General features: G+C 39.0%; 2 protein-coding genes across 22 annotated transcripts in view; one reads left to right on the forward strand and one right to left on the reverse strand.

Moving 5' to 3' along the window:
• The window catches only part of LOC143347603 (uncharacterized), a 207,180-nt gene that overhangs the window by 150,083 nt on the left and 37,385 nt on the right, over positions 1 to 19,712 (forward strand). The gene's annotated exons all lie outside the window — the stretch shown is intronic.
• Positions 11,187 to 15,590, reverse strand: LOC143347609 (uncharacterized). Its single transcript, XM_076776941.1, has 4 exons — positions 15,398 to 15,590; positions 13,308 to 13,413; positions 13,025 to 13,233; positions 11,187 to 12,077 (listed from the first exon to the last, which is right to left on the reverse strand). The coding sequence occupies exons 1-4, from the start codon at positions 15,572 to 15,574 to the stop codon at positions 11,490 to 11,492; spliced, it is 1,080 nt and encodes a 359-aa protein (XP_076633056.1). The 5' UTR covers positions 15,575 to 15,590; the 3' UTR covers positions 11,187 to 11,489.

Genomic DNA, 19,712 nt, shown 5'->3' on the forward strand with positions numbered 1-19,712 from the left:
CTAAGTTTCTCTTAAATATCTGCTTTCTATTTTCCTTCGACTCAGGTATTTTCCATATTCTTCGTGCACAGCTCCACGCGTTGTATTTCATATTTTTCAATGATATTTGTTTGAAGAGAAGTTTGTGTGCTATAGTAATTGTGTAACGATTACGTGAATGTATCATTATGTAGCACTAGGAACAGTCGAGATGCTGTGTAATGGAATGTGTTATAGTCACAGCAGGCTACCAATTTGCTCGAATCCACTTGCAACAAGCATGTAAGTGCTTCAATTTTTATTGTGACGAATGGTTACATCGAAATAACCGTAGTTGTTAAGTACAGAAGGAACTATTGTTATCTAAAAAACGTTCTTCGTTGATACTCTGTTCAAGTTTAGTTGACATTTGAGTAAACATTTGAGTTGAAAATTAGCTCAAAGAATATTTTAAATAAATCCAGTTGATCTCGTTGCAAATATTTTATTAAAATTGCTCGCGAGGTACGAAATTTTCTCGAGTCGAACAAAGTGAAAGAATCACCGAGGAAAAGTGTTACAACAACATTCCAGGCGTTCAAATAACAAAAAGAAACATTAAGTTATCTGTGTTTCGTTATCTTTTTAAAGTTTGGTTATTTATACGACGTGTATTGTAAAATACTGATGCAGAAAAGATTGCTTGCCAAGTCGTTCATGAAAATAATGAACAATGTCGTTGCCAGGTGTTAGGGTTGAGGAACTCAAGAGGTAACATTGATTCTGGAACAGAGATAGTTGCGCGCGTTAACTGATCGAGATCTATTGCTTACATAACTCCATAACTAGGATAGAAAGTTACCAGGAAAGCCAAATGGGCATAGTTTTTTGGCACGGATACAGCAGTCAACAGTGTCAAAGGTGTTATTAAAATCCACGGATGTTACATGAACTTGCCGACTCGTTCAACTAGAGCACGTGCAATTCAATTATTAATAAAAATCTAGATTTCTCTTGTATCACTTTTATATCAATTTTCATGGTGGATAATCTTTTCGTACGTTTTAAAGAATACGTTGATAATTAAAATCGGTCTATCTTTAATTCCAACTTGAATTTTATTTATCTTCGATCTCAACAGTGTAACATTAAACTTCTATGCAATCGTAATAATGCAAATTAAGTGAAATCACAGTTATTTTTCAGAAATAATATTTCGTAAACTAACATTCCAAACTTTGCATGTTCAAACATAGTGAATATAATTTTTTTTAAGACACTGTATACTTTTAATCTGCTTTTCGATTCTTCTTTTGTTCTCTGCGAGTGTCGTTCTCCTCGTGCTTCCGTTTAAATTATCCGTTTATGGATATCAAGGATATATGGAGCATTTTGTGATTCACCGTAGTTTGATCGTAATCTGTTTTCTAGAATTCATAGTTGTTCCGTAGTTGTTCGATGTTGCAGCGCGTAGAAAGTTCGCGCAAGTTGGGATAAAACGATTGCGAAATTTCGCTCGGAATGTCCGGCTATAAATCTAGATTGGATGCCCGAAGGTTCGTCCAAGTGGTTCGAGGTCGACGTCTGAAAAGTTCTTTTTCGGAGCTGGCGTTGCCCGATCGAGTCAACCGGTGTCTCGATGTAGCAACACGTTCCTTTTATTTATTCCGCGTCGTTTGCGCCGTTCTTGCAGTTAACGAGGAGAAAATCAGAGCAAACGGTCCGTTTACGGCTTCTCACGAAGGCTGTTTCCTCCGATCGACCCCAATCGAAGGCTGGATCTTGAACTCCGACCCGACGATCAAGGGTCAAAAGCTTCGTTTGCACTTTCACTCGTTCGTCTATCGTTTGCTTCCTCTTTAAAAGCAACGGGGTATCAAGTTTCGCGTAATCCTCGATATTAATATTCGATGTACTCAAACCGTGTCTCGTGCACCCATTTAAATTTGTACGGGAATTCAAGAAAACGAGTCGATTAAACGTTACGAAAAATAGAACTTTTGCTCCTCGATATCGTTCCTTGATGTTAACTATAAATAGAACCTATCCAGGAAATGATTCAGACAAGAATGACGGCGACAAATACGAATGTGCAGAATTTTTTCTCGATGAAACTCGTACTATTGTAGAGGAGCACAATAGCTTTCAGAACAATGATAAATGTCGCATAGATCAACGGATTTGATATTATTTTTCTGTCGTAGTTGCAGTTTAACGAAACAAAAGTATTTAAATGCTATGTTTTCTAGGACACCTCAATAAAAAAAAAAAACATACTTTATTAATTCATTGAGCCACCGTTGAGGGACCGTGGTATTTAATCCGACGCGTTATGCCGATGCACGCTTGTGGATGCTGAATAATGAATTTCTTAAAAACTATTGGAGACCCAAATCCAAAACTCTATTTTTAAAGCAAGATATCCGTGCCATGAGTCAAACTCGTTATTTCGGGTTAAAAGGTCAATGACCAACTTCGAGGTAAAATTTCAATTTTAGTTTTTATTCGTAACATCTGTTTCCATCGATACAAAGTTATCTAAGAAAAAGAGGTAATTTTTCTTTAAAATACACTTTTAAATTTTCCATTTCTATCACCTTAAAAACAGGTTTAGTATCAACGTAAACTTTAAGAGAATTGTTTGCTTTCCAACAAGATTCTACATCAACAATAATAACAATTCTTTATTCAACGTATGTAATCGAAAAAGCCACCAAAATATTCAAATTTAATTCAAGATTATTGTGAACTAAATAACCTAAAATTTGTAACCCACATATGGATGACATGGCAGTCGAAAGTATTAAACAATATTTTTAAATGTGCTATATTAGCTGTGAGGGGTTTCCCAGCTCAAAGGTTCGTTTCTACCTATATGTGTTCGGTGTACCTATATCTAAAAAATTTAAGGTATGATATTAGGGGCCAAAGCGAGACGAAAATTAAAAATAATAATTCGTTAATTGAGACTTCGTTTAAAAGTTACTAACATTTAATGATCCTGTATATATCCATCAAATCATTTTTTTAATTATTCCCAAAGCCTTGCACGAGACGAAACATTTTCTAATTTCTGGCATACGAGAATCCTCCCTTGATACGTTGGGAAAAGTTGCTCGGGGAGGGTTGATAGAAGGCTCCTTTTGATCATTCTTTTCGTCCACGTCGCGTCTTTCGAACGCTGACGAGCGTTATGGCGTCTAAGAGGCGGCACGCGTCGAAGAAGACAATACGCGATGGTATCGGAAGTTTCGAGAGAGATTTGAGAGAAGAAAGTATCGGTCGAGTAAACGGATACGCGTCAACTTGCCAAGCTGCAGACCCCCGTCTTTGTGCGTCGTCCGTACCGAAAAAATGCGCATCTCTTGGTCGCTCAGCGACCACGCGACGAGACGCCTTTCTCTCCCTCCGACTTTCAGGCGCGACTGTCTTCGTCTCGCGCGTCTTTGCGGTCTTTGTTCACCGTCCCGACGTTTCCTTTCTCCGTTCAGGGCAGGAAGGAAGGAAGAAAGGAAGGAAGGAGCGTCGGGACCCGGCGAAGTCGTCCTTTCGCCCTGGAAAATGAAAGTTGATTCGACGCGTAATTGCCGCGACGCTACAGAAATGCAATTGCGTCGCAGCCAAGCGAGGTTCGGGCGTCGAAAAAACAGCGACGTCTCTGAAATTTATGATTAACAAACCCCTGGAAACGCTCCGTTTTCAAGTACAGTCGACGACGCAAGTATTCCAACGACTATTAATAAACGAGACGCCCGCGAATCTCGTTTGTTGACAATTTTGCTAGCGAGCGTTCGAATACTTTCGCGAACGAGCGTACCATTAAAAATATTCTGCGAATCAGCGGACCTCAATGTTATTATTTTTTTTTTTTTTTTATATATATATATCTCCATATACTGTTTGTACTCTTTGTTTGTCCTGGAAAAATATCGACGAATCGTAAAAATAACTCGTGCACGAAAACTTTAATTCGAAATTCGTGTTGTAAAGCATTTTTAACGAAATTGAAAAGTTTCGAGTTTTTTAACTTTCGAGTTTCGTGTTTGTTTGATATAATATCGCGTATCCGTAGAGCAAATGGTAGGAGTTATAAGATACTAATAATCACGATTTGTATCTTTTAAAAATTTTTTATTTATTTCTTTCTGTTTTTTCTACGGTTATAACTTTTGTTGTACACTGTGGCTTGAAGCCATATTTGCAGTTTAGATTTTCATGAAAATTAGCATATAATAAATTTTGAGACTGTTGATTACCTATCTTCTATCAGAATTCCAGAATTCAAAATGGCTGATCGAATATGCATCGCAATACGGTGTGATTCGACGTACGTACTGATCGTGAATTGTATTTTGATTGTGAATGTAATTTCTGTATCGCTGAAGCGACTTTTCCGTGAGTAACTGAAACTAAAGTATCCCCGTCGATGTTCACAATCTGACACGCGAGTGCATACCCACGATATCTTCGCGAAAATTACCGGGGTATGTTTAAAACGTTATTATGCGCTTGTTTAATAATGGGTCCAGTCGCCACCATTAACGATTATGGCATATTATGGCATGGCGACGTCTTGGCATACTTTCTACAAATTTTTCTGCATACAAGCAAGGTAACGACCTCCATACATAACCAATGTGATGCGTTAGTAATTTTCATTATAAAACTTGTTTCCATCGGAGCTGGTTTTTTATGAACGACGATTAGACTTTTGATAAAGTTAGTATCAGGGGATCGATATCGTTCATCCTACGTAACGATGTCGTTTTTCGAGAATTTATCTCAAGTGAATCCATCTATTTTTTTTTTATATTAGTACTTCTTTATAGTACGTCATGTGGTATCGTATTTGTCGTATATTCTTCGTTGTTAATTAGATACACTCTTATTCCCATCTTCTGCCTCGTCTCGTTATACAAAGTATACTATCAAGATAAGTATAAAAAATAAAGTTCTGTAATTTCGTTTCCAAAAACGGGAGGCGTTATGTCACGATCCAGTCGTTATAATATTGTACAGCAACTTACGTCACGACACATGATTCTAATCGTTAAAAAGAAATTTCTTTTAGAATGTATCGACGGTTAAAAAAATAGCAACCTGTGCGCGGATCGATTCGTTAAAGGTTATCGATCACTATACCTGGAGGCAATCTGCGTTCATTTTTAACCCAGATACGCTCCGCGTTGACACGCGTTACTTCTCGATTCGTACCGTCCAGCATCTAGTTCTTTGATCGATACTCTCGAGTTGTTCGCAATTTGCGCGCGCTTTTTAACGAGCGGCTGCCCCGCGTTCGATAATTGTCGCGCGATCTATGGTCGTTGCACAAACCGATGCTCTAGATATTTCATAAAAATTCGCCTTGGGTCACCACTTCCTTAAAAACTCGTATTTCCTGATCGTACTCGATGGACAGAAATTAAACACGGCACTTTCGAGTCTAGAAATCACACACGAAAACCTAAAGCTTTGCTATTTCCTATTACCAGCGAAAATTTCTAAATATCCCAAAGGTTTTCATACTCTCTCCTCGCCCTGTACAACGATATTGAAATTCACAGCATAGGATCAAATTTCTTTTCAACAACTGCACTTGTGCTTTCATCAGACACGAGATACATTTTTTATTCATACCCGCTTTTCTTGTATTCTATCTTGGCCTCGATTTTCTATTACTCCACCCGTATTATGTGCATATAATTAATATTTTTTAAATTTCTGGCCGTCGAATAAAACGTGAATTACGAGCGTGTAATTACGTTTTCCTCTCAATTGTAATTTTTTTCGTCGTTGTTGCGACGCATCGATCGTTTCCGTGTAAATCGGATCCAGTTAACACGGGACAGGAATCCGCGCGAGACAGGAAGTTCCGTATTAAGTCGATTAACCGGTTAACGAATGTCTTTTCTTGCGTCGCTGTAAAACGACACCAGAACCGTAACGTTAAACTCGTTTCAAGCCCTAACGCGAAGTCGTTCGGATCCCTGGGCGAGATTTATCGAGCGCGTTGGGCGTTTCCTGGGGTGAAACAACGCCGTCGCGCCGCTCGTTGCATTATCGCCGGGGTTACGTGACGAAGGCCGTTAAAAGGGCCGAGGTTGTAAAACCTGACCACGCGATTTTCGGTGAAAGTGAAAGCAATTCGACGAACCGACGTCCAGGGGCCAGCGAAACCAAAGTTCTCTTTCGTGGCAGCTCCGAGAGGATCGATTCTCGTAGCTGCCATGAACCTCTTGCAATTTGTCTGCTCTCTCGGGCCTGACGACTCGCTTTTATATTTAAAACCCTCGGTAACAAGGAATATAGTATTCATATTTACAATGTAAGTATTCATTTATTTAGAGGTAATTTGGAGCAGCGATACTGCAACTTTCACTTTAGAAAATTAAGAAAATTGGGCGATAATTAAATTATTTTCTCCTAAGATCTTATCTGAACTTTGGTATTTCAAATATGCTTCCTCTAACGAAGGAAATTTTTTAACAATTTCATTTAACATTACAGATATATTTAATCGATACTAGAAGTATTCTAAGTATTAAAGAAAATTTTAGATTCACGCTTGAAATACTAAAGTTCAAGAAAATGTAATAAAGATATGAATCATTTCACTTTTATTAGATAAAAACGCCTCCCTAAAGGCTGAATTCTATTTCGAGGCTGTAGTGGTACTACTGGAAATCTTTCCAAACTGCCATTCGTCTATCCTGCAGTACGGCAATTTTAGTTGATACCATAGAGGTAACGACTTACGTTACGATGAGTAGCATGCCAAATTGTAATGACAGTTGTGCAACCACAGCGTGCCGCAATATAGGCGCCAGAGACGTATAGATTTATCGCAAGATAAGTTATACAACTACGAACGATACGACTGTTTGGACGATAACTATAAAGTGCGTGGGATTGTAAATGCAACTTGTACCGGCACGGTTCTGTTGGGTCGCAATACCAAAACTACCGTAAATTCTCTCGTATTACCGATTCGACGAGCGACAGGTTGAAAAGCGTATATGGCCATTTAACGACAAGTTGGAAAGATGCTCTGCACGATTGCAGAGCCACGAAAGTAAAATGTAAACTGAAAGCTACATAGTCACCGTTTCATTTTATGCCCTTGTAAATCAAGTTACAGAGCAATTAACGTTAATAGCTGTATCGTAGGCAATCACACTTCATTTATACTATCAATGTCAAGGTACGTAAATATCGTTGAATGCGCCCTGTTTTGACATTTAAAAATAATAATAATGGTCGATGCCGCCATGTTTAAAAATTTGAATTCTCACACGCTTATGGGACGATTTAATAATAATATTTCAAAGAAATGTGGATTATCAGCCACTAGTGTAACAGAGCCCAGGATAAAAGCTTCTCCTGTTCATTCTTCGAGGTACATTACAAGCATGATCGAATTTCACGGTCGACATCGGTATGTTAGACGTCCAAGGGCCTCACGATGCTCCAATACAGTCGACTGGTTGTTCCGATCTTGTAATATCGAGTTGCGAAATATTCTCCGAGCGGTGAAAGTTTCGAATACATCCTGGTCAAACCAGAGGGACACCGACGGATGTAGCCATTTCTTTCGGTTGCGCAACAACGCTCATCCGTTACACGAAACCGTTTGTATCCACTAACATGAGACGCATTACACAGTCCGGCGTTAATAGTTGTGTCACAGCTCTAGGGACGTTTATCGCTCCCGGAATACGCTTCGACGACGTTCGAAATTAATCCCCTGAGTGGCCTACGGGACGCGGGGTCTATTATTAGGAAATCTCCGCCCGGTACCACAGAATTTTCGATCAATAGATTAATCTTGCCGCGTATGATCTACGCGGGAACAGGAGATTACGACGCGATCGTATTATCGGCCCTTTCTAGATTCTACGTATAATACTAGGTATAGAAACTTTTCGGCGAAAAAAAGAATTTCTAATCGTTCTGGAAAAATTATTTTCGATTGCAGAGGTCAATTACAATCATTTTTGGTCAATACACATGCCTCTGAAATCCTACGCACTTTCGAGAAAAAAATTCGAGTAGGTGGACAAATTTTTGGATAAAATTAAAAAATTACAAATCGTTCTGGAAAAATTATTTTTAGTTGCAGGGGTCAATTGCAAGCATTTTTGGTCAAGAGGCATACCCCCGAAATCCTACTCAGTTTCGAGAAAAAAATTCCTTACCGAAAATATAATTTCTGGCTAGAAATGTCTGCCCGAATTTTCATGCGAATCTTTAAAACGTCATAACTTCTGAACGGATTGGACGATTTTAATGTTTAAAAAAGCAAACTACGCGTATTTTGGTGGAGAATCTGTACAAATCGTAAAAATATTCGAAAACTTGTTCCTTGACCCCCTAAAATGAGAAAAACCCCATAAAAATGGTCCAATTTTCAAACAGCAATAACTCCTACAATTGTGAATATATTTTAATGAAACTTTTTTCTGAAGTAGAGGTCATGGGTACCTACAAAAAAGTATTAGACAACTTTTCCGTAGGACGTCAAACAAAATTATTAAAAATGAAAAACGAATTTTTAAGAAAAATCGACCGGGGGTAGGTGCCTAAATTTTTCGACGAAATTGGAAAGTTTCAAATCACCCTGGAAAAATTATTTTCGGTTGCAGGGATCAATTGCAATTATTTTTGGTCAATACACATGCCGCTGAAATCCTACGTATTTTCGAGAAAAAAATTCGCGTAGGTGGACAAATTTTTGGACAAAATTAAAAAATTTCAAATCGTTCTGGAAAAATTAGTTTTAGTTGCAGGGGTCAATTACAATCATTTTTGGTCAATACACATACCCCTGAAATCCTACGCATTTTTGAGAAAAAAATTCATTACCGAAAATATAATTTGTGGCCAGAAATGTCTGCCCGAATTTTCATGCGAATCTTTAAAACGTCGTAACTTCTGAACGGATTGGACGATTTTAATGTTTAAAAAAGCAAACTACGCGTATTTTAATGGAGAATATGTACAAATCATAAAAATATTCGAAAACTTGTTCCTTGACCCCCTAAAATAAGAAAAACCCCATAAAAATGGGTTAATTTTCAAACAGCCATAACTCCTACAATTGTGAATATATTTCAATGAAACTTTTTTCTGAAGTAGAGCTCATGGGTACCTACAAAAAATTATTAGACAACTTTTCTGTAGGGTGTCAAACACAATTACTAAAAATGAAAAAGTAATTTTTAAGAAAAATCGACAGGGGGTAGGTGCCTATATTTTTCGACGAAAAAAAAAATTTTTAATTAATTCTGAAAAAATTATTTTCGGTTGCAGGGGTCAATTGCAATTATTTTTGGTCAATACACATGCCTCTGAAATCCTACGTATTTTCGAGAAAAAAATTCGCGTAGGTGGACAAATTTTTGGACAAAATTAAAAAATTTCAAATCGTTCTGGAAAAATTATTTTCGATTGCGGGAGTCAATTACAATCATTTTTGGTCAATACACATACCCCTGAAATCCTACGCACTTTCGAGAAAAAAAATTCCTTACCGAACATGTAATGTCTGACCACAGAAATATTCTACTGAAATTTAATGCGTACGTTTGAAACATCATAACTTCTAAACGGATTGGACGATTTTAATGTTTCAAAATGCAGACGACGCGTATTTATGCTATTAAGCAACTTTTTATACTCGACGTCAACAGGAAATTACCTTCTTCTGCTCTGACGTTTTTCACATAACATAAAACGCGATTGAAAAATTTATCTCCTTTCCTACAGTGAATGTACCTTCGCGAAGCAGACGGTGATCTTTCGTAGCGTAAAAACAGAAACCGGCGTTGTTTGCGACTTCTCGTGGTATCCTGCAGCTTACGGAGCAGTCGCCAAGTTTCGTAATTTGCGCTCCGAGAAAAAATAGCCTACATAATCCATGCTCGGAACCATGCGTTATCTCGGCGAAGTCGGCGAAATCGCTCCGCGGGAATGTGTCCTGGGTACGGGGCACGCGTACAGCGAAAAGGAAACACACTTGCCCTAGATGGGCGTAGCGGCTCGTTTGCGCTTAATCCGTGAGAATCATTGCAAAACTCTTGTCGCGGATCGACGGCGCGTGGTGTTGTGCCGCGTCGCGGCGCCGACGTAACGACGCGTGGCATTGTGTTCCTTCGCTGCTTTCCGCGTCAACCGGCGAAAGTGCTCGCGAACATTAACCACTTCCCTGGCCAAGTTTCTTTCGGTACGGTCGGTCAAAGAAACGTAACAGTTTTTTTTACACCATTTTCTAAACGCTTGGGAAGTAGTTAAGAAAAGGTAAATAAGCATGCCTCCGCTCGGAACGTGCGACTTCGCCGAATACGACGACCAGAACTCGCCCAGGTCGACTCGGGAACGACGAACGGACGGTTAATTAGTAAGGATTCTCGTCGAGAAAGCGATTACTTAAGTAATCATGGACACTTTTTCAACCAGGGACCTTTAACGAATAAGAATGCAAGCTTTTGTATTTGTAAATTGTACGAATTAACAGGTTCGTAAGTTGCTATTGCTCTAAGCAAGAGTTTGGGTTATTTAAATGTGTAAAAGGATCTGGACCAAAGTAGAGACAATGAGGAGCATGTAGACGCCATGTTATAAAAAAATTGCTTCACCTCTTGCAATTTAAAATAATCGAATTTCCTATTTTGTTGTTTTCTCGCTGATAGATAATACACACAGTGAAAATAGCTTTATCTATTCGAAGCTTTCAACTCGTCAATTTACATTAATTTATAACAATGATAAAATTCTACGTTTTACAAAGAATCAAGGAGTTAATATAGAAACAGACCACGAGTCGTGAAAAAAAACGAAAGATTTGTTTTAAATAACTAAGTTTATTCGCTTCTTAACATTCATTGTACATTTCCAACCTGTTTGAATCCATGTAACATATTGGCGACCCATAACGAACATACTCGTTTCTTCTTTGCTTTCGAACATTATTTTAGTGTCATATTCAAATAAAAAGAGTTTCGTTCAAATATATATGTATATTAATAATATATTTTAGCATTAACGGTCGTCAATATATCAACGATTCGCGGCTCTATTTCCCATTCAACGTGACCACTCGCGCGTACTTAACTTCCCGCGAATACATTTGCGCTGCAAAGAGGGCACTCTCGAGACGTTCTTGTGCTCTCGCGCCTCGATACCGATTTGTCCTCGGTTTTGTCCGAGTTTTTCCAAAGAGATTGCGTCGCGCTGTTGCGCGAACGAATCGGTACACGTAGATTTTTATCGTCAAGGGAACCGAGATTGAACAACGCCTTTTGTCGGCAAATTACGACCGACACGGTTGTCCAATAACCATTCAATTGACGCCGAGATACCCTGGACCTTGTAAGGGACGAATTGTTCGCTGGACCAATAGAGTTTCTTAGCTTTTCCCGTCTAATGGCGGCCATATACCGAAACTCGTCGAACGTTTTCCACGTTTTGGTTTGGCGATCTCGTCGTTCGTCACCGATTCGCGAAGCCTTGGAACGTGCTTCTTTGGCCGTTCCTCAGAAGTTCCCGCAGTCGCTGTTGACGTTCTTCAAAATGGCGCCGCCGAACACGCGAACGGGGGTCCTGGTCCACGAGATCAGCATCAAAGGGCCGCCTAAAAATGGGCTTCCTCTGCCGATCTCGCAGCGGACGTACGACAATTTCACTAATTGCAACCCGAGGGGCGGGACTTCCGGTTTGGGTCTGACTATTCTAGCGGACAGCCGGGAATCGATCGATCTCGAGGTAGTCCTCGATCGTAAGGACGCGTCGTCATCGTCGTTGTCTGCGAGTCGGCGAACCCGTGAACCGTAGATCGGTAAAACCGCATAGATCGTTCGCATTCCGTAATCGCTGCTGCGTTGCGTCACTTTCGTCGGAATTCTGGCAAAAACGGGGATCGTGGCATGACTGGAAGGCTGCGGAATCGTATCGCGGAAGGATTCTCGCGCATAATCCTTGGCCTGGAGATCGAAGGCCGACGCTAGAAGGAGATTGAAGCCCAACACGGAGCCCTCGATGCCGTCCTCGAGCCCTTTGTCGAAGTCCGTGTACTCTTGGCCGACCACGATGTCGCCTCCGCTGGGAATCGAGTGACCTATCGTCTGGAAATAAGAGCAGGTGGATCTGAAATTCTCGCCAGGAACGTTAGAAATGGTAAATTGAAGCGATAGTCGCGCGCGATAAGGAGATAAATCTTTAGAAGAAATTAAAGATTCATAGGGGCCAGCGTTGACGGGATTGTTCTTTCGAGAAAATTTAAACGAAGTATCTTTAATGAGAAAGGATGGTCCCCGTGTAGGAAAAGCTATTTCGTCCTGTTGGTGAATTCATTAGTAAGGCTGATCCAATAGCATATTGCCTCAGACGCAATTACGCGCGTTCGAAAAGAGCTCCTATATAGAAGTCAAATGCCTAATGAACTTGCGAGAACAAAGAGTTGTGGGGTAATAGGCTGTCGGATCAGCCTCGCTGATGAGTCTACCAACAGTCTAGGACAAAACGCCTTTTTCTGTCGGGGAACCTCATTTCCCATTAAAAATACTTCTTTTAAACTTTCTTAAAAGAAGAATCGCGCAATATTTCGTTTATTAATTTAAGTGGTTTGCTCCGAAACTTGGTAGCCATTTTTTAGCCGTAAAGAGCAAACAGTAAAATGACATTTGATAAAGTATTTTTAATAGATAAACGACCGTCGGATACTCTCAAACTCAGTGCAATAGTAGCACAAGTATTTTGCAAATATCTCGAACACTAAAGTCGAGCGGGGGTTGCATGTATAAGTAAAACTTATTCGAAATGTCGAGTTCTGTAACATCGGTGAGGAGACCCCTATTCTAAATAGTTACTGTTTTCACATTCGTTACTTAAAAATAAGCTGCACGTGATTAAATAATAGTAATAAAGCAATAAAGTTCTTAATATTAAATTTGATTAGCTAGAATCACTGAATCACACTGCTCATTAGTAAAGTGCTTAATTCATTATCCGAATCGTGGCGACTGTAATTCGAATCTATTAAGATTTCTGTATATTACGCAAGTTTACGAACCTCTTCCGAGCGACCTTGAACCCACAACTGTCCATTGACCCACAAAGCGTAAAGACCGGCCTGATTCTCCCAGCTCTGACACACGTGGTACCAGCGATTCTCGTGAATGTCCGCTGGTGTCGCGAACACCATCCTTCCACCGATTTCCAGATGAACGCTCCTCCCATGTGACGATATCCACGCTCGAACTAGACGGTCGCGTTCGTTTTCTGTCAGGAGAAATCAACGTTAACACGAGAAGTTCGACTCAAAAAGAAAAACAGTATTTTTCGACAATACTTACTCGAGTAGGAGAATATGGAATGGGGGTGAGTGAGGTCGTTGGACTGCAGCCACAGGCAGAACGTAAACTCTGTCAGTTCTGGCACAGGCAGCTCCCATCTTAGGAACTGCGAACACATTAATTCTCGGTAACGATCCCAGATGCTACTTGTCGATTTTAGTCGCGTGCTTTCAATCGATGCAATACTCGAAAAGGGCTTTCGCTTAACCAAAATATTGATCTAACATTTTCTTGCAACTTATGGAGTGTTAAAAATATTTTTCTTAGCTAATTTCTCTGTACAAGTTTATTAAAAGCATATCAATATTTCACTCTGGAATTAAATCACTTAATTTTTACTTTCACCGTTGAAATATTTATAAAGACTATATAAAAGCGAATGACCCGACGCGATTCAAAGACGATTACTGGAAACGGAAGAATGCATACGATTCGCTGTATACATTATAGGAAAATTACACTCCGGTTCCGTTCGTTTGTTCGTTGAATATAAACGCGTCTCGCGAATTACGTTGAAGAGCCTCTAATAAATAGCTATTACACGCGAACAGAGTCGAACAATTCTGCGCTTTGCATATTCTATGGTCGTCGGAGACGAACGAAAGTATCGAAAGTAGGTAGACGTTCATTGCCAACTCTGTTTCGAGGTCGCGGGCACTGCAATCGCCAACGAGGTGTCGTTTCCTGTTCCGAAGTCGCTTGGCTGGGATTTATTATCGTAAAAACGAAAGCAATTTGGAAAAGATCTCGGCGAAACAATGTTCGAAGAAAAGAGAAAAGTTAAGTAGGACTAGAAGCATTGAAAATAGAGAGATCCTTTTTGCTGAGAAATAATTTCAGTTGGTGAGATTTCGAGAATTTAAGAGAAGAAAGTAACAATGTAGAAATAGTTTTACGGGAAAGAGGCTTGAAAATACAGTATTAAACGTAGCATAGTAAAATTTAGAGTGCATGATTATATGGTACATTAGATTTGATAGGTTTTATAAAGTAAGAAAATTAACATATGTGATTTTAAAGCAGCAGCGTGATTTAAGATCGCTATACAACTATTTTAGAATATTTCATACTAGGATGGTTTCGTTTGAAAATTTGTGTTTATTGAAATTTACCTTTCAATTTATTTCTCGTCGTTAGTGTCTATCAATGGTCGTGTTGTATAATTTTGTTCGTAGGCCAAATATACTTTGTGTTATAAGGAGTTAACTATCTGTGGAAAGACGGCAACGATGGAGAACAGAGATCAGCGGCTAAAGCAAGGCTTAGGAATTTCGAGGAAGAGAACAGATATTGATTGAGCGAGGATAAGAGAGCGTGCAGTATGTGGTCGGATATAGCACGCTGAAACATTTAGTGGAAGAGTGGAATAGAACAGGGTATAGTGGAAGGAGGAATGAAGGGAATAAATAAAGAAAATACAAAGATAAAACCGAGAATATTAAAAAAAAAAATAGAATAAGCTAATGCATACGAGTGGACAATTTTTAAATAAAATTTACTTTGTCACATAAAAAACTTGCGAACGTGATCGACTTGTCAGGATGTGAGAGAGCCAATTGACTCGTCGACAACTTTCGATCTGTGCATAGTAGATTCACTGTCCATAAGTCATCGGACGTTTTACTCGTTTGTCTTGGAAAATGCAAATTAAATTAAAATAAATATGCAATAAGTAAAATTGTTCGACGAAGCAAATTATGAAGATCAAAGGGTTTGAAATCGAAAAAGGACTCGTGGACAGTATTACAAAAAGACTAAAAAACAATTGTCGATAGAATTCTACCACTAATTAGAAGGATCGTTTTCAAACGAGGCTTGATACACTCTCGAAACGAAAATTTCGAATCGTTCTTGATTTTTATCTTATTTTATTGAAACTTCAGAACTTCACACTTCGTGTTTAACCGCAGATGAGCAACGATAACTAATAAAATAGGTTTCTAAGTAATTAAAAGTAGCAATTCAGAAAACTAGACCGTTCGGATATATTTGGAGCGTTCGAATCGCGTGCGCGTTTTGTCGATTTCGCGCGCAGCAAAGCAACAACCGGCTTTCTAAGCTTTCTTCGCCTTGTAGCGCTACGATCTCACCTGTATGTATCCCTTCTGAGTGAGCTGGACCTTGTGCATGGGTGTTCCACGTTGCTTGTACCGATCCTGATCTGTCAAAGTCGAGGATCCCCGACACGGGAATATCGCCAAACCGATGAGAATCAAACTTAGAGGAACGGAGAGACTGCATCGATGAGTAATCGTCGACTTCTCCATCTCGATTTGATCATCCCTTTCCTCCACTTTTGCTTCGACTTCGTTTTGTGATCCTCCTGTTTTGTTCTGAATTTCTATAGTAAGCACATCAACTCGTTGAAAATGGATGAAAGACGATCAATTGAAAAATAACAAATAAAAGGTATTTGATCTCGAATACTTCGTCCCAATTACACGTCGCTAAACATCGATTGGTTTGCTGGTATATGCGAACTGAAAACCTTCGCGAGCATTAATTTTCGGGGTATCAGTTTCCCGAGGCATCCGATAATCGTTTTTTTTTCACTCGAGTAATACCCATGGGTAAATTAACTTTCAATTAACCGATTATCGTATTTTTTTTGTTTTTTTTTCAAATCGTACTGTACTTGTCTGAAAATTATCAACGTTCACTTGGATACAAAATAGTTAAATGGTTTGTTCAACACTACGAAAAAATACAGAGATTATAACGAATGTTTTTCGTGTAAAATAAAAAAAAAGGACGTCTATCGTTCTCATTGAAATCTGCACCTTCAGTTAAGAAATGCTTATTATCGTTTCTGAGCAAAAATAATGCTGTAAAATTACAAAAAATTGATCGATTGCTGTTTTTCTCGGTTACGTGTCTTTCGTCGGTTTTCAACGAATAAAAACCACTTTTCACAGTGCGTTAATTTACTCACCGACGCGATCGTATTTCTTCTTCTGTGTCAGGTGCGCGCGCGCCCTTTCCCTATGTTTGTCAGCTGTCTCTCGATGAATGGGCCATTATTCACCCCCGATCGTTAGTCGATGGACATTCGGTGTTTCAGTTTAAACGAGTCCCTCGAAGAGAAATGGTACCGGTGTGGCGAACCGTTCGCGCGAGTAAACAACACTAAGTAAGTCCCGTGGCGGGAGCGAGCCGAGTTCGGGCCCCGTTACGAGTGGGCACAACCGAATCGCCGATGGAAGGGTTGAGGAGAAAAAGGAGGCGGAGAACCTTGCTTCGAATGTCGCTTGGCAAAGCGCGGTCGTTTAACTCTAAACCTGTAATTTTCTCGATTTCCATGTCACTGCACGCCAGATTCCCGGAAGCTCCGACAAAACGGAAGGAATTGCGGTAGACACGACGCATTCTGCGAGTCTGCTATCAATATCCATGCACGCGACCGCTTTTATAATAACCTTTCGATATCTTAGTCTTTCGTTAAGGAAGTGGCGTAAGTCAATTTTTGTAAAAAAAACCATTCCAAACCGTCCTGAACTCATTCTATACACTGAAAATTTGTTGTATAGAATCTGATATAGTAAACAATCGAGTTTCTGTTTGATGAAAGTACGCCCATAACACGTCGACTGCCAGATCGAAATCGTAAAATTTTTTACGAGACCGAAATTTTAATTTTAAACAATTCGTAAATTACATAACGTGAAATTTGTCTTGGTTATTTTTGTAACCTCGGTAAGATTCACGTACTCGAATTTAGTTTCTTTAACATTTCAATTCGGTATTTATTTTCATAGCGAAAAGTCACCCATGACGTCTAATCAAATTTTTTTGGTAATCGACTCACTTTGTTCAAAGTACTCGAAATTTCCGCCTTCTTGAACTCTGTCGTAGTCTGTTATTATCGTCTAACGTAATAGCGTTCCGCCTCGTTATGCGCTAGTAACAGCGAAGAGGCAGCTCAGCACTAATCGATGAATCGATCATGGTAGATTAACAAATTGGGTATTTAGTGCTCGAGATTTAACGTCGCTATTTTTGATCGTACCATTTATAATTTCACAGAAGGTAAAGAGCATCAAACCGCACCCATTCGCCTAATCGTTTCACATCAGACTACAACAGTGTCTAACAGTTGCTAAATGACGGAAATTTCGACCTAATCCTTCGAATAAAATGAGTAGCAATCAACTTGATTTACACGTTTCAATAATCTCTTCTTTCCTGTAATTTTGTAATGCTTTAGAATTTTCTGGAAGTAATAGTTGTCTTTCGTGTTTAGTATGTATTTTATTTTTCTTTATTAAATGCGTGGATTCCGTGCTGGTTTACGTAAATAAAGACCGATTTTACACAATAGGCGGCTACTATTATACTTTTACCACTGTTATCTAACCGACACTCGTTTTAATTTACATTGCACAGTAAAATGAATTCTCCTTGCTGCAATTAAATTACAAAATTGTTTTGCTCCCGCAGTTCCATCGATAAGTGGAGGCGTTTATCATTGGAATTGCTTCCGCGAAACCAAGCATTCGGTCATTTTATTATCCTGGTGATGCTATCGCGAAAAAAAAGAATTGCTCGGGTGTTGAAAGGGGCAAAAGTGGAATCACGAACGCAATTATGTAATTTCGACGCGGGACACGCGCGTTAGATAATACAGAACATCCGAAATAAAAAGAACAACTATCATTTACGACGAGAATCCACTTTCGAATTTGCGTAATAGGATATAAAATCAACGACTATTTTAATAGGAATTTTTTTTTTTTTAAATTAATGAACCCCAAATAAGTATGAAAATTTTTGATCCTACGATTTTGTACGCGACACTTATATTTTTAATCTGGGGGGGGGTGACTAAACGCGTGTTTTTCACTACAAATATTTGTCTCGTTCGCGAAAGTAACTCGTTTACGAAAATGGGCGTTGCAAGTGATGCGCACCACTGACAAATTAAGTAAATCTTTTATGTAATTTCTGATTCTTAAAGCGAACCTTGCGTCAGCGCGAAACGATGGTGCCTGGTTTATAAATCGTAAAATTACCGTAAAATCCGTAGGCTCCGTTCGCCGGTGACTTCATAGCTTCCGTAAAATTTGGACGAGACGCGAAGATAAAATTAAAATACTACGCCTCGATGTATATCGCTTTCGTTGCCATCCGTCGAAACGACACGGTGCTGCGATCCTCGCCTTTCTCGGTGCGTTTTCACATGTCTGGATTCTTGCAGACGCGTTATTATTCGTTTATTTTATCCAGACACGAACGACGAGTTAATACATGTAGGATTTGAAATAATTATTAACGACAGGAGAAACTGGAGAAACGCAATAAGATTTTTTTAACGGTTTGATGGCGCGAAAGGAACAATTTTCACTTCAACGCATCGAATACTATACAGAGTGTTCAGCTACCCCTGGGAAAAATTTTAATGTGGGATTCTAGAGGCCAAAATAAGACGAAAATCAAGAATACCAATTTGTTGATGGAGGCTTCGTTAGAAAGTTATTAACGTTTAAAGTTCCGACTGTACTGAATTTTTTTCTCGAAAGTGGTTAGGATTTCGAGGGTATGTCTATTCACCAAAAATGCTTGCAATTGACCCCCGCAACCGAAAATAATTTTTTCAGAATTAATTAAAAATTTTTTTTTTCGTCGAAAAATTTAGGCACCTACCCCCTGTCGATTTTCTTTAAAAATTCGTTTTTCATTTTTAGTAATTTTATTTGACACTCTACAGAAAAGTTGTCTAATACTTTTTTGTAGGTGCCCATGAGCTCTACTTCAGAAAAAAGTTTCACTGAAATATATTCACAATTGTAGGAGTTATGGCTGTTTGAAAATTGGACCATTTTTATGGGGTTTTTCTCATTTCCCGGGGTCAAGGACGAACTTTTCGAATATTTTTGCGATTTATACGTATTCTCCACCAAAATACGCGTAGTTTGCTTTTTTAAACATGAAAATCGTCCAATCCGTTCAGAAGTTATGACGTTTTAAAGATTCGCATGAAAATTCGGGCAGACATTTCTAGCCAGAAATTATATTTTCGGTAAGGAATTTTTTTCTCGAAACTGAGTAGGAATTCGGGGGTATGTCTGTTGACAAAAAATGCTTGCAATTAACCCCTGCAACTAAAAATAATTTTTCCAAGACGATTCGAAAGTCTTTTTTTTCACCCTAAACTTTCAGCACTTACTCGAATTTTTTTCTGGAAAGTGGTTAGGATTTCGAGGGTATGTCTATTGACCAAAAATGCTTGCAATTGACCCCCGCAACCGAAAATAATTTTTTTAGAACGATTTGAAAAAATTGTTTTACGCCGAAAAATTTAGGCACCTACCCCCTGTCGATTTTTCTTAAAAATTACTTTTTCATTTTTAGTAATTGTGTTTTTCGCCCTACAGAAAAGTTGTCTAATACTTTTTTGTAGGTACCCAT

The sequence above is a fragment of the Colletes latitarsis genome, chromosome 11, assembly GCF_051014445.1.
Source record: "Colletes latitarsis isolate SP2378_abdomen chromosome 11, iyColLati1, whole genome shotgun sequence".
NCBI lineage: Eukaryota > Metazoa > Arthropoda > Insecta > Hymenoptera > Colletidae > Colletes > Colletes latitarsis.

Bases quoted from the DNA above. Each gene is read 5' to 3' on its own strand.
- LOC143347609 (XM_076776941.1), bottom strand. From the start codon at position 15,574: ATGGAGAAGTCGACGATTACTCATCGATGCAGTCTCTCCGTTCCTCTA. The intron at 13,414-15,397 runs GTGAGATCGTAG...ATGTGTTCGCAG, and splicing joins CTCAGAAGGGATACATACAG to TTCCTAAGATGGGAGCTGCC. The intron at 13,234-13,307 runs GTAAGTATTGTC...TTCTCCTGACAG, and splicing joins TTCCATATTCTCCTACTCGA to AAAACGAACGCGACCGTCTA.